The 14575-nt window shown below is 38.5% G+C and overlaps 2 protein-coding genes across 2 annotated transcripts in view; both read right to left on the bottom strand.

Moving 5' to 3' along the window:
* The window catches only part of LOC122669479 (guanine nucleotide-binding protein alpha-1 subunit), a 33597-nt gene extending 31763 nt beyond the window's left edge, over window positions 1-1834 (bottom strand). The window contains exons 1-2 of the mRNA XM_043866249.1: window positions 1670-1834; window positions 94-277 (exon numbers count right to left, since the gene is read on the bottom strand). Of these exons, the coding sequence (XP_043722184.1) occupies window positions 94-180 (87 nt within the window). The 5' untranslated portion in view covers window positions 181-277; window positions 1670-1834. The remainder of the gene's footprint in view (window positions 1-93; window positions 278-1669) is intronic.
* A 7610-nt stretch (window positions 1835-9444) lies between these two features.
* On the bottom strand, window positions 9445-14168 carry LOC122667989 (pimeloyl-[acyl-carrier protein] methyl ester esterase-like). The gene is made up of 4 exons (XM_043864500.1): window positions 13450-14168; window positions 11110-11205; window positions 9745-9812; window positions 9445-9652 (listed from the first exon to the last, which is right to left on the bottom strand). The coding sequence occupies exons 1-4, from the start codon at window positions 14077-14079 to the stop codon at window positions 9544-9546; spliced, it is 903 nt and encodes a 300-aa protein (XP_043720435.1). The 5' UTR covers window positions 14080-14168; the 3' UTR covers window positions 9445-9543.
* Between the last annotated feature and the right edge of the window lie 407 nt (window positions 14169-14575).

The raw sequence follows: 14575 nt of genomic DNA on the forward strand, positions 1-14575 counted from the left end.
TTGCTGTACATCAGCAAGAGGGCTCTGCATATTTTCTCCATTGCAAATTAAACATACAATGAAGCATCGATCTTATTATAAGAGAACTTCCACCTGAGCATTTTCTTCAGCATCAGCTTCACTGAGATGTGGGTGTTTGCTGCAGAGTAAGCCCATACTGTCTATCACAACAGATAGCATAGGCAATGCTAGCAAAACTGCACCAGCTGTACTGAGGATCTTCTGATACTTGATAAGTCTCCTTCAGAAAGTAGCCAAAGATTGTATCCACCGTTGCCTGTGGACACCGCCAACAAATTATCATGATGCACAAGACATGAGTAATAGCTCGACGTAGCGGGGGAAAAGGCACAAAAGTAGCGTTAAGATAACTTGGAAGTAATAATTAAGTGGAATTACATGCAAGGGAAAGGGGATTTCATTGAAGAGACCGAAATTGTACTTTTGAAGAAGGAAAAGGGACATATCATTTCATATAATCCTATATCTGACTCCATGGATATAGGCTGGTTTCTATAAGCCAAAATTTCTGTGTCTCAACTTTCCACATATGGGAGATATAATTCTTTTATTTTGTAGTAGACAATGGTGCCAAAACATGGGTTACAGTATCACAAACTAGGTTACAGTACACGCCTCGACAATGCAGGAATCCTAGAACCCATACCAATTATCGCAGAATTTATCGACACAACTGCGCTATTCAAGTTTGTATACATAGTTTGGTTAGTCTCACTCACTATCTTCTTGTATACCTTAGGAATGGTCTGAATTGGCCAAACTTCTCCCATGTATGTCCATGCCCCCCCTCTATGGTCCATGCACCCTTTCGGCAGTCTCAGATTTTTCATTGCATTGTTCCACTTTGCAAACTTCATCTGTGCTGAAATTTGACATGTGAGCAGTAGGCCTTAGGTCTAACTGTCCCCCAAATTTCAACCCCACCTGACATGCCATGTGACAAAATTGGAGAGCCATCCAGCCAAGCTTAGGTAGGTGGGTCACTAAGCTAGCCTTTGCCCCCCCCCCCCTTTCGGTTTTGGGACTCATTATTCTCTTTTTCTCCTCCACCGCAGGCCACAACAACCCCTGGGGTTCTAATAAACATGTAGGAATTTAACCCCTCCACTCTCTCTAAACACGAACCAAATCCCCAGCCATAATTTGCAAATTAATTGTATTAGTTTCTATAAGGATAACACGAATACTTGGTGGATTCTAAAAATTTTTGTGAATGTATGGAAAGCCGATATGGAAAACTCTTTCAAAAACTCCAACATAAAAATTATACAGTGACAGAATTTGTATGATTATATAAGGATGAAAATGAAGTTCAAAATTTTAAATCATTTATCATAAAAGAACCATCAAATTAGCAGAGCATATTCTGTAGACTTCTAATACTTGAAATAATTCACCAGCAATGTCAGTTTGTCCCAAAAGTTCCATCGCACATAAAAAATGATTTCAAATGCAACGGGATCATCAAACAATACCAGACGAAAAGGAAACTACAGGAATCTCAATTTACCACACACACACGATCAGTCTAGAAAATAAAAATATTATACCAGAATAAGGATTTTCTACAGTAGTAACAGATCTCCAACGAGTAGAAAGGGGGGAGGAATATAAGCAAAAAATGTAAGCCGAAGATCCAGATTTGTACCTGTAAACGGAACAATATCACTTATCTGATTCCCCAAAACCAGCATACTGAGCTCGAATTCAAACAATCTCTTCCAAATCTCTCTCCAACAGATCAGAGAGAGTTGGGCAGAGAGAAATAGAGAAGCACCGATAGAATTTGACAGTTCCCAAACAAATAAAGGTAGGCGCTGTGGAGCAGTTGTTGATATATCCGTACGTCTCTGCTGAGGAAATGAAAGAGAGCTGGATAAAGACGCTTCTGTTCTCCTCTTCTCTTCTTCTCTTCTCTTAGCTGCTAAATCTGCAGAGGAAGAGAGAGAGAGGCGCCGAAAGTTGAACGCACGCTTTCTCTTCAGTCAAAGAAATAAAAAATCAGCTGCGGTCTGTACTTCTCTTCAAAATTTCTTGCTCCATCTTTGCCTGTAAACTCCCGGAAAGAAGAAAAAACCACGGAAGGGATCTTATTATCCTGTAGAAAAGGAATTATAGCCCTTATCTGACGTGTGCTTTAGGGTAATTAATATTCGCTCGTTTTTATTTTTCAACATTATTCCCATCCATCGGACGGTCTGTGTTGACGAATTTTTTCTGAGTGAAACTCTGTCGTTGAGTTCAAGGACTTTATTTCGTTAAGTCGAACGGTCAAAAGATGTTTGACCAATTAAAACACAAAAGGAACCTCTACCTAAGTCTTTTTCAGTTTTTCCTGCCACGTAAAGGGATAGATATGTCATTTAATATAGATAGTATGTTTTTTTTTGTTGGATTATAGATAGTATGTCACACTCTCAGATTGAGATTTGTCTCAAAAAAGGGGCGCTGTTCTCTATGCCGCATCGTAGCCTGGGCCCAGACACATGGGGGAGGGCACAATGACCACCCTGCCCCCTGCACAGGCTACCTATGTGTCTAGGCGCAGGCTGCGCTGCACTGCAGCATAGAGAACATTCTCCCCTCAAAAAACAAAAAAAAAAAAGAGAGAAAAGGTTGTTTGATTAGTCGAGTAAGTTATGCTAGCACTTCTCCCCTTCATGTATCTCCCTCCCTTTGTTTACTGATCTATTTGGGACATTATTCCAGCTAGGGCTGCAACAGGGTCGAGTTGGGCCATGTTTTATAGAACCCTAGCCCAACCCTGAGTCCCCTTGACTGGGCCCATGCCCGACCCAACCCTAACCCAGGGCTTGAAAAATCCAACCCTTACTAACCCTCAAGGTCGGGCTGGGTTGACCCTGATTGGCCCTGTTCATGGGGAGGGGGAAGGAAATGGGCCGGAGAGAAAATTATCAATTTTACATAAAATAACAATATAATAAAATATATTATATCACTTATTATTTTCATTTATAATATATTATATAACAAAATGTGGGTGACATTTAAAATTTATAATATATATACCATATCAATATATATTTTATAGTATAACTTAAAATAGGGTCAGGCCGGGCCACACTTAACCTAAGGCCTCAACCCTGATCCGACCCAACCCGACCCTGACTCAGTGCCAGAAATTTCTAGCATTGACCCGCCCTCAGGGCCAAATATCTCAGCCCAGACCCTGTTCAGGCTCAAGGCGGACCAGGGCGAGTTCAGGTCGACAGGGCCAAACTTGCACCCCTAGTTCCAGTGTTAATAATGCTTTTTCGTCAAAAAAAAAAAAAATTTATGCACTTTATCCATCTCCTCCTCAAATGAAATGGCTTCATTGTCCTCCAATGTATGATATGGTTTTATCGCATCTCATTAATGTTTGGTTCAAGGTAAGTTTATATCAGCTAATACGTATCACCATCGTTGTACTAATACCGATATGACCCAAAAATTGTGGCGATAGCATCTATACATGGGAGGATAAAATGGTCCAAAAAACCAAGGTATTGGTATTTTGAGGGGCAAAAACGGTTCAATACGATCGATCTATGTCAGTATCGATATCAATATAGCCGAGACTGATACAGGTACCGATATTAATACCTAATACCATGCATTGGTGCGCTCCTCTATGCCACTTGCTCAAAGAACCCACCCCCACCCAAAAAAAAAAAGTGCTAGTATGGTATACTGATAACGACTATTTAGATCTTTTTTTTTTAATGATAATTCTTGGTGTAACCACGTGTGGTGACAATAAGCTAGATGTACCCACCACATACTTTGGCCAGGGGTGAAATGTTTCCCATTAATAGAAATTACCCGAAACCAAATCTCACCAAATTTAGAGAGTTTCCTTTTTCACCCATGGTGGAAGAATCCCTTCACCATGTGCATTGGTATTGTTGGATTGGTATAGGGAGGGGACTTTTTATCTCCTACAGTTCTGACACCCCCAATTTCCCTACAATGCCTCACATTGGAGTTGAAATGACCACTTACCCACTGTTTGGACATATTTCCCAAGACAGTGGGTAAGTGGTCATTTCACTCTCATGTGAGGGATTGTAGGGAATTGGAGGGTGTCAGAAGTGTAGGTGATAATGATCCAAGGGAAGGTAGTCTCGCTCTGTACAATATGTGGTGGGAGTCGAGTTAATGATGACTTGAGAATCAAGTAAAGTACAAGCTTGTCATTCAAATCCCCATTGGGAATTTTTTTCTCCTCTTTGCCTGGTGTGGAGCCCTCTGTTTACTATGGAACCTTGCTTTTATACTGTGTAAGTCTTCCTCCCGGTTCCCTCGGCTCTCATGGCGGATCCACCTCCATAACTATTGTTAACTAACTCTTCTTCAATGCCTAACGCTAGTTCTGATGCCTTTCCTAACGATCATGTTGGAGGCGGTTGCTCTAAGGATGAAGAGTTTCTTATCGATGAAGATAGTGAAGCTTGTATTTCGAATTCTTGGACTAATATTCTAGTTGGGCTCGTTCTCGATGGTAAGAGACATCGTCGAATTTTTTTCGTGTACTGTTCCCTGACCGGTGCAGTTCCCTAGTTGTTCTCACAAGAGGAGGGTGGACCCCACCTGGGCAAACTGTTTGATCAAGTGCTCCAGGTGGGTCCCACCCCCCTCATGTGAGAGGAACAAGGAAACCGCACTGGTCAAGGAACCGTAGACGATAACGACTCGACATCGTCGATTAGCCGTGACTAAAGGTCTGGTAGCAATGTGAAACCCTCGATTCAAGATTGACGTCTCTTCTCTCACTTAGGATAAGTGTCTATTTCAATTCCAGCACCAAACGGATCTTGACAATATCATGTCGGAAAGACCTTGGTCGGTGTCCAGGAACTTGATTGTGCTCGAAGCTTGGAAAGATACATAAGATTGGCTGTTTATTCAAGTGGCGTTTTGGATCATGTATGGAATGGTTTGGATCACGAAATTTCATAGGCTATAAGAGAAGTTTTCTTCACTTTTTTCGTACTTTTTGTGACCAAATGAAAAAGTTAGTGGACAATGAATGAGTTCTATATAGGGATGTAAACAGATATTTGAAAATTCGTATTCGATCCGCGTTCGTATCTGTTTAGGAGAGTTCGAATCCATCCGAAACTAATCGGATACGTATATGATAATCCCCCTATTCAACTGATTATTATCCGATTCGTTTAGCAACCCGACGGTAATAAAGTATCTGAAACATATCTTTGTGTCCGTTTATCTTTTTAAGTTACCTTATTGGTATCTGAAACATATTGTTGTGTCTGTTTATCTTTTTAAGTTATCTTATTGGATTTTGTTATCTTATTTTTATAATTTTATAAGTTAAGATAATGTGATTCTTTTTCTATATTTTCTATTGGTTTATATATATTGTTTTATGCAATGTGATACATGAAATCACATATCTATGTGAGAAAATCAAAGACTAAGAAAAGTAGAAGAAAATGTAGATATTGAATTCTCAAGTCTCAACCCTAACCCTCATCATAAAAACGGTAAAGATGTCAACGGATAGTCGAAAATTCGTATTCGATCCGCGTTCATATCCAATTAGGAGAATCCGTATTTAAAAAGTCACTATCTGGAAACTATCCAAATCCGTCTGAAAATCGATAGGATATTATCCGAATCTGTCCGAATATAAACGGATACAAATATGATAATGCCACTATCCGACCGAATTCTATCCGTTTACATCTCTAGTTCTATACATATTTTTAGCCAATTCTTTTTTTCTTCTCTTTTTCTTTGTTAAAACCTCATGAAGGGGGGGTACTTATTATTAAACCGCATTGAGTAAAAACTGATATACGAGTTTTAGAAGATTCTCAAAAAATGAAAATTTCCAAAAACCCTGATGAGGGTAATTCACTGCTAATTTAGAAAAGCGAGAATTGCCTAGGTCTACTAGATAGCAAAAAGATTTACAAAACTAGTAGGTATTAATTATAGTTTACAATCTCTAATTACATTGTTCAAAGATTTACCAAATCCCCATATGCGTGAAAAAAGTTGAAGGAATAACCTAAAATACCCCAACGTCATTCACTCTCATCTTCTTCTTTCTTCTCCTTCTTCTTCCATGGACGAAGCCAAAACCACTTCCTCCTCCCTCCCCTCCAACCCCGACCCACCCTCCATGCAACCCGCACCACCACCTCCAGCATCACCGCCACTAACCCCCCTCTCTCTCTCCCCCACCCCTCTCTTCCCTGCAAACCAACCCCACCATGCTCCCCTGCTCTCCTGCTCCCCTACCCCCTCGCTCCCCTGCAAACTCACCCTGATGTTTTATTAGCGTTATCTGGACTAAAACCTTGTACTTTTATGGCAGTAAAAGACAAAAATGATTGGCATGATTGTTTAACAGAGAATTCTATTGGAGTCTTTTCACTACTCTTCTCCATTCTCCCAGTGTTTAAAATACTACCTAATCCTATTGAAAAACTTAGGAGCTCACACTAAAATCTTCAGCCATAAGTGATTTTATTAAGAAGGGCCCTCCGCCTATTTAAGATTAGGGCAATTACTACTAAAATTTACACTTCTTTTTGCTCCAAGAAATTCAGGTTAGTGTAAAGGAGAAAGTTTCTCTGAACAAATAGCTAGAGAAATGAGTAAAATAATTTTTTTTTTGGATAAAAAACGAGTAAAATGATTCATGAAATATATTTCATTTTCTTTTCCTTTGTTTTTACATTAATAAATCATCCACAAAAGAAGATGCGAATGAAAATGGTTTATAACAATGGAAAATAGGAGTTTTTTATATGATGGGAGAAACATCAATTAACTCCCCCAGCCTTCTCCTGGGACTTGAACGGAAAATTAGAGGATGGTGAAGGGGAGAATTCAAAAGGCAGGTGGGAAGGCTTAAACTCACTGAAAAACATTGCCCCTAAGGATCAGCTAGATAACGAACGAACCTTGAATATGGGAACCGTTAACCCAAACACAAACAATGAGCTCTGTAGAGAGAGAGAATGGGGTGGGGCAGGTTTGCAGGTGAGGGAGTGGGTAGGGGGAGAGAGCGGAAGGAGGAGGGATAGAGAGGGTGGCAGTGGTGGTGATGAGGGAGGGGGAGGGGGAGGGGGAGGGGGGAATGATTGCAGCAGTGTCTGTGGAAGAAGAAGAAGAGAGAGAATGAAGTTGGGGGTCTTTTAGGTTGTTTTTTTAACTTTTTTACTCATATGGGAATTGGGTAAATCTTTTGAAAATTATAACTTGTGATTGTAAAATATAATTAACACCTACTAATTTTGTAAATCTTTTTTCTATCTAGTAGATCTAAGAAATTCTCCCTTCAGAAAATAGAGTGGACAACAACATTCACAAACCTATTTACATGTAAGAATGAACAAGATTCAAAACAAGTTTGAAGGAACCAATTTTCAACTACCTTGTTGAGAATTAAGAATAATCAAGTTTAGAGATTGTCAATTCCAATTTGAATCGGCTGTTTCAATTGATCCAATCCCAATTTTTTAGAAACCGTGTTTATGACAACAAATCCCAACATCTGAACATTGATCAATAATCAATCCGTGCAAACAAGTGGCTCCACTTTTAGAACAAAGGAAGCTCAACATTTTAAAAACAAAAAAGTAAAAGGTTGTCTAGTTAGGCCACCCATCTTGGCAAGGTGATACCATTTTTTATGTCACATAAAAGGATGATGTGACAATTTCTATAGTTGAATATCAAAGAAATGGTTTGATCGAGGATGACATTAAATGTAAATCTCAAACTCAATCATAAAACCTCCAATAATATAGGCATATTTCGCTTAATGGAATTAGATATGAATATTTGGGGAAATTGAAGATGTAAATGATTAGAGGAGTTTAGATGTGAACATGACCATGGTTCAAAAGGTTATTATATGGAATACTTGTTTAGAGAAATATGTTTGGGCACCACTCAAATACCAAAATTATTCTAGATTGATCACCCATGGCTGTTTTGATCTAATTAAATAGGGGGAGAGGGTTCCCTACACTGCCCGAGTGCAGTTTCAGGTGAATAAGGTAGCCCCTTTTGAAATTTGACAAAAGGGGAAGGGGCATTTATAACATATCACCCCCTCACATGTACAATGATATGTAAGGGGGTGCAATTTCATTTTTGAGCCAGCGTTGTACAAAACTTTTTCACTTTAAAACGATAGCATATGAGTTATTATCATTGATCCTAAATCCTAACAACATGTTTTGTATAACTTGGAGTGGATTTACAAGGCTGATGCTAAAGCCAAAGCAAAGGGAAATGTTAATCATATCGTCAACATTTTGTGAAGTGTATGAATCATTAAGCATTTTCATGAAAACAAAAGGTTCTTTGAACTACCCACTCAGGAAGGGGATTCTACACTTTCCATTATCATTATGCCACGTAGATAAGTGATGTGATTATTCCGATTATTGAATAAAGATGACATGGTTTGGATTAGCCAAATGTTAAAATTTGAAGCTTAATTCCACTGAATACCAACTATTACTTGGACCACTACTTGACACTCTCCCATAGTTTTGGTTTTTCAATACTCTATTTTGCTACTTAACAAACTCCATTTAGGTTGAAATTTGATATTCGTAAGAATCTTAAGGTCTTCTAATTCACGAAATTAGACTCCAACTAAGATGCTACAAATATTATTAATTTATCAAAAATTTCCCAATACTTCAAATTTATGTACATTAATAGGTCTCCAATTTGTGTAGCTCAGATAAAAGCAGGTCATGCTCAAAAGCACATAACTACTAGCAACGTGACCCTTACTCTTAGCTCTATTGCGTGTTCTAGACAAGTTTATTATGTTAATGAACATATGATTAGTTTCATCCAAAAAATAAATGATATATCTTGTTTCAAAGTACCATAAAGAATGTTTACCCAAAAAATGTACCAACGAGAATAATATGTTTCAATAGATTATAGGCTAATTATAATTATCATAAAGGTCTATTATTTGTTCAAATATCACAAGGCATCTACTCTGCCATGTGGGCAGACGATATGTCCCTTCCAACTGTTGGATAGAGAGGACATGGTCTAGATTAACCACATGTTAGATTTCAGAGTCTAATTCAATCATGGCAGAGCGTAGGGGCCACGTGTGCACGATAACCAATGAGAGCACGCACTATGGCATCTTAGAGGTGGGATTTTTGCCTTTCATGGGGGCAGAGCAATCATTTTGCCCCCATTGTGTCTGGGCATGGCCTGCCCCCTCCCCCCCCCCCCCCCCACACACACAAAGAACATTTTCCCTTCAATCATATACCCCCATTTGTATTGATACACATCCCATGTATGTTCATGCATGTATACCAATATTATAAACATTATTGTGCACTCTCCCAACTTTAAGTGGAAACAAACAGTTTAAATTAAAAAAATCGTAAAAATGGATGACTCAAATTTATGTTGTGAATTTGGGAACATCATCTTCCATTGTTACATGGATAACTACCATGTGCAAATTGGTTTTAGGGAAGTAGAAATATATCAACATAAGAAATTCTTGACAATGGCATTGAATTGGTTCGGATCCTCAACCTGGGGCACATGGGATGTGTTCTTCAGCACCTCCAATTGAACCTTTCCTCCTAGAATCCTGCATATAGAAACCATTAAATTTAAAACATCAATTTATATATCCAGGTCATGTGGCATACGATGCATGGGGTTCATTGTGTCTAAACATACTCTTTGAGCTCAAAAGCCTTCTTTAATGGGAATATCTGATCATGCTCTCCCCATACAATCAAGGCCTCCTACAACCAAAACAAATACTTCATTATCATAAATTAGAGAAATTATTATAATCATGAAGATTATTAGGCTAACACCCACACTGTACAAATGGTTAACTTAAGCATTGGCACAATGAACATACCATGAAGTTACCAATGTCTCAAAAAACTGCTAGGTCGATTGGTTGGTGGCTTGCCGATTGAAGTGCAAACCCCCTAAGAGGTCAAGGAATTAATTCTCCTAGTTTGCATATTGTGCTAAGAGATCGAATGAGTATACCATCAAGGGATTTTACTTCCCAGAAAAATATTCACATTTTCCTTGCAACCAAATGGAGCCGTAATATTTTGAAACAATTAAATGGGGGGCAAAGTCCTGTTGGTTGGATTCCAAGATTCAACAGCCTACAACTTTATTCGTGAAGTTTCAAGAAACTTGACTAACCCAAAATGCACAGAGAGAGGAATGAGTTGACAAGGGTTTAGAACTTAAAAATTATGGAAAGAGAACGCTACCTGGCCGCGTGCAGCCGTGCAGTATGTAGCCATGCGCCTTGTGTTAAACAGAACACAATATCAACAATAGGCAGCGACCGCAGGCCTCTCTTCGGTATGATTTCAAGAATTATTTCAAGGGGTGATTTCGATTTCGGAAGGAATTTGGTATGATTTTTTCACCTTATTTCTGTGGATTTAAAAAACCAGACTAAATTGACCGTTTGACACCTTTAATTAACCTCAACACAAATGGCAAAAAACATTTAGATGTTTTGGTAGAAGGTTGCCTTTATTTTTGGATGCTTTGGTTATGGCTTAGGATATGCTAGTTCAAATTGTTGCTTAAGGAGGATGACACACTAATGAGCAATGATTACATCACCTCCAAGTGATCTAACTAATTAGATCATCTGATCAAAGCAAATGGCAGAACAAAGAACTCAGATATGTTTATGTAAATAGACAAGATCATGAAGAAAAATAATTACTAACAAACTAAATACCTTCCCTGCTCATAAAATTGATTGTTTAATTTGTTAAATATAGTATAGGAGAGGAAGAATCTTTAACAGGCCATCAATAAGGAAAAGAAGAAAGTTTTTCTTCGCTCAGGATGGAAAGAGAATCTCTTCATCCACAATGATGTGATCCTATGACTGGATTCTTGATCACTTGAGTTTTATATGAAGTCCCAAACTCTTTTCTTTAATTCAATCCAAAGGTCTAAGATGTTGCGGTTTAAGTTGTTCTCTCTTCACCGAGAGTGAAAGGAAACTCATTCGTAAGGAAAATGACAAGCATTGAACCATTTATCACTTACCTGCTCAAGAGAAGAAACTTGTGGCTTTTTATCACGTCCAATTGTTAGTCCCTTGAGAAGTTCCATCCTCTCTTCTCTGTTTTCAGCAAATAATGTCTACAACCACAAAATAGTAGATTAAATATAATTCAATTTGTCAAATTGTCTGCACCCAAAAAAAAAAAAACAAATCGTAAAGATTGTCCAAAATTGTAAATAATATAATATTTTATTTCTCTTACTTAATTTTATAAGATGGAAGTTTTTAGTCTCCCAAGATGAAGAGATTCTCTCTTCATTCCCGATGATTTGACGCTATAATTGGACTCTTGAAACAATGAGTCTCATCAATAAATCTCACCCCTATTGACGAAGGTCAAATATCCGAAATCCTTTCTGGATTGAATCAAAGGGTCAAATCCTATCCTGAAGTGATTCTCTCTTTACAATAAGCGATGGACAATTCAATTCATTTTACAATTCGGGTATAAGTTGTGCACAACGTCAGTTCAAAAATGAAATTACACATACCCTCACATATCATTATTGTTCATGTGAGGGATGATATGTCATAAATGTTCCTTCTCTTATTGTGATATTCTAAAGGGGATTCCCTCATTTGCCTGAAACGTAGTGTAGGGAACTCTATCTCTTACAATTGATAAGAATTGGTGGACCTATAAACTTTTTGTGTCCTATCCTTTTACTTCCAATGAAACAAACTCCATGTCTCCATGTTAAAAATTATACATATATTTTTCTCTCCCACCCATTTTACATTGAAACAAGTGGAACCTTAAAGAAGAAGTTCTTGCCACATCAGATTTGCAACGAGATATTTTATCAAAAAAGAAAAAGAAAGAAAAGAAAAGATTTACAACAAGATATACTTCTCAAATAATCATATGAAAGGCCAAAAATGAAAAGAAAAATAAAGGGATAAAGGGTAACAAATAATGGAGTGAATTTAAAGTGGAAAAGGGAAAAGTTTGCCTTGGCCAATTTTTTTATAAAAAAAAGGTAGTTAAAAATCTATTTATTTTAAAGACAATTAAAATATGGTCAATAAAGTACTAAGGGAGATTATAAAAGAGAAAGTTACTCTTCACTTACACGAGAGGTTCACCCACAAATCTAAGATTATCATTACTCACCCCCTGTATATTGAGGGTTTGAATTGGCCTTCACTTTTTCGTGACACCCATCCAGGCCTAATGATGGACATCAATGAAAAAAATCCTTCATCGCCATCGATGAAAACTAAGTTCGAGAATAAATACCAACAACTCTAATTTCTTTATGAATTACTAAACTTTGACTCCAATGAAGTCATCCATTGCCTCAAGGATAATCCATCAAGTGTTTCCTTTCAAGTCGACCCCCCATCATCCAGGATATTTAGTTCCTAGCCTCCAAATTTATGTTTTGTGATTTCCATTATGCTCCAAGGGAGGCTACTATATAGCTCACACCCTAGCTAAGGAGGCCTTGTTGTTGAGTGTTGTGACAAAATGGCCAAATTCCACTCCTTGGTTTCATTAGTTTTGTATAAATATATATGTCTCACTCATCAATAAAGACTCTTTTCACCAAAAAGTTGAATAAGGGACTTAAAATCCGTTAAAGAGTGTGACCTACACCAACACTTCTATGTGTCTATCTCTCTCCTCCTTAAAATAAAGGGGCAGAGGTGTCTTTTCAAATGGGAAGAAAAGCGATAGACTCATGGGAGTATTAGTGTAGACCACACTCTTGGACAAAGTTCTTTTTCTCAATAAATAAATGGAAAAAAGAACACTAACCAGTGTTGTGTGTGAGAATGTGTGCCTGCGCCCAAACACAGCATGTCACGAAAAGAACACCACACCCCTTGAAAAGGTGAAGTGATGTTCTTTTCGTGCCATGCTGTTTCTGAGTGCAGTACACACCCGCACACAACACCGTTTTTTTTCACTAAATAGCAATTCAACTTTTTGTCAGATTTTCCACTTCACGTGAAGATCCTCACCCACTTTTTCCAACTTCCACCTACTTAACCCCTCCGGTTATAGCAAGGAAAACAAGTAAACAATACCTAACAAGTGGAAGAATGGGACCTCCACTCCTCTATGGTTTTGGATGATACTCTCATCCTTCTAAATTTTCCCCCCAACAGCCCAGCACAGCACGTGTAAGATCCTCTTAATTAGTTTGGTGACAGTTTCCAATTGAACCGGTCGAATCGATCAGAACTGACAGATTCATCCCAAACCAAATCAAATCTTTTTTTATTTGATTTCACTCTTGGGTATTACGAAATCGAATAGAAGATATTTCGGTAATTATGGTAACATAAGAAAGGAGAAATAAGAAATCGCTTACGTGAAGAAGATCGTTGAGGAAGAAATCCGGTAACATCGGAGGAGGTTTGAACACCGCCAGTCGAATTAAGTTGCGTAACTGCGCCGCCGTCTTCGGCAGCATTAGATCCTCAATCGTCTCTACTCTCGCCCTTTCCAAAATCTCTTGTTGATCTTTCTTTACCATATTCACACCAGAACTCGCAATCACCACTTTCTCCACTCTCTCCGGCCACATCGACGCCATATGATACGCTACCATACCACCATAACTCGTTCCAATAACACAGAATCGTTTCACGCCCAATTTCTCGAACAGCTTTCCTAGAGAAATCGCCTGGAAAATCTCCGATCTATCGGATGATTTAGTGGTTGATCCGCCGAAGAATACGAGATCAGGAACGTATAGATCGAAGTGAACGGAGAGCGATCGAACTTGTTGTTGCCATTGAAATATACCGCTTGGACCGAAACCATGAATTAAAACGAGTGATGGCTTCTCTCTTGATCGTGAACCAGAGCGAGGTCCCCAGAAATGGATGGTTGTATCTTCATCGACGTCGACGGTAAACGGAGAGAGACCTGCGGCCGTGTAATTACGGCGGAGAAAGAGACCGTACAAGGAGACAAAGCTGAGGCAGGAGGTAACCATGGTAATGGTAGATGACGGAGGAGTAGAAAGCTTAGCATCAACGCCTCAGCCATAAGCAGCCATGCGTGAAAACGATAACTGCGATGTTCGATCCCTGTCGTCTTTATTATTGTAATTGGAGTATAGAGTCAAGTCGGTTTTTTCCAGTTGTTATGATCCTGTGTGTGGCGCGATTCACAAATTCTTTCCTATACAGTTACACCTATCAGTAAACCTTGCCAAAGCTAGAGCTACCCACCCCGCTTGTCAATGTGGCTTAATATTGCTTTTTAAATGGCCTTTTAGACCATACAAATATAATAGTTCGAAACGTTGTGGGAAAGTCTAAAGGGAATTGGAAAGTTATTGTAACAATGGAAGGTGATGTGTATGAAAATGAAAAGATAAATTTGAATTATTTATTTTTAGGGTAAATTATATTGTGATCCCATGAGGTTTGTCTTAAATACAGTGCAACACCCTGTGTTTCCAAATTATACACCTAGACCCCCTAAGT

The sequence above is a fragment of the Telopea speciosissima genome, chromosome 7 (assembly GCF_018873765.1).
Source record: "Telopea speciosissima isolate NSW1024214 ecotype Mountain lineage chromosome 7, Tspe_v1, whole genome shotgun sequence".
Taxonomy (NCBI): Eukaryota; Viridiplantae; Streptophyta; class Magnoliopsida; order Proteales; family Proteaceae; genus Telopea; species Telopea speciosissima.

Coding starts and splice junctions, on each gene's coding strand:
- LOC122667989 (XM_043864500.1), bottom strand. CDS start 14,079: ATGGTTACCTCCTGCCTCAGCTTTGTCTCCTTGTACGGTCTCTTTCTC. Junction 11,206..13,449: donor TCCTCAACGATCTTCTTCAC/GTAAGCGATTTC, acceptor TTGTGGTTGTAG/ACATTATTTGCTGAAAACAG. Junction 9,653..9,744: donor AAGGCTTTTGAGCTCAAAGA/GTATGTTTAGAC, acceptor TTCTATATGCAG/GATTCTAGGAGGAAAGGTTC.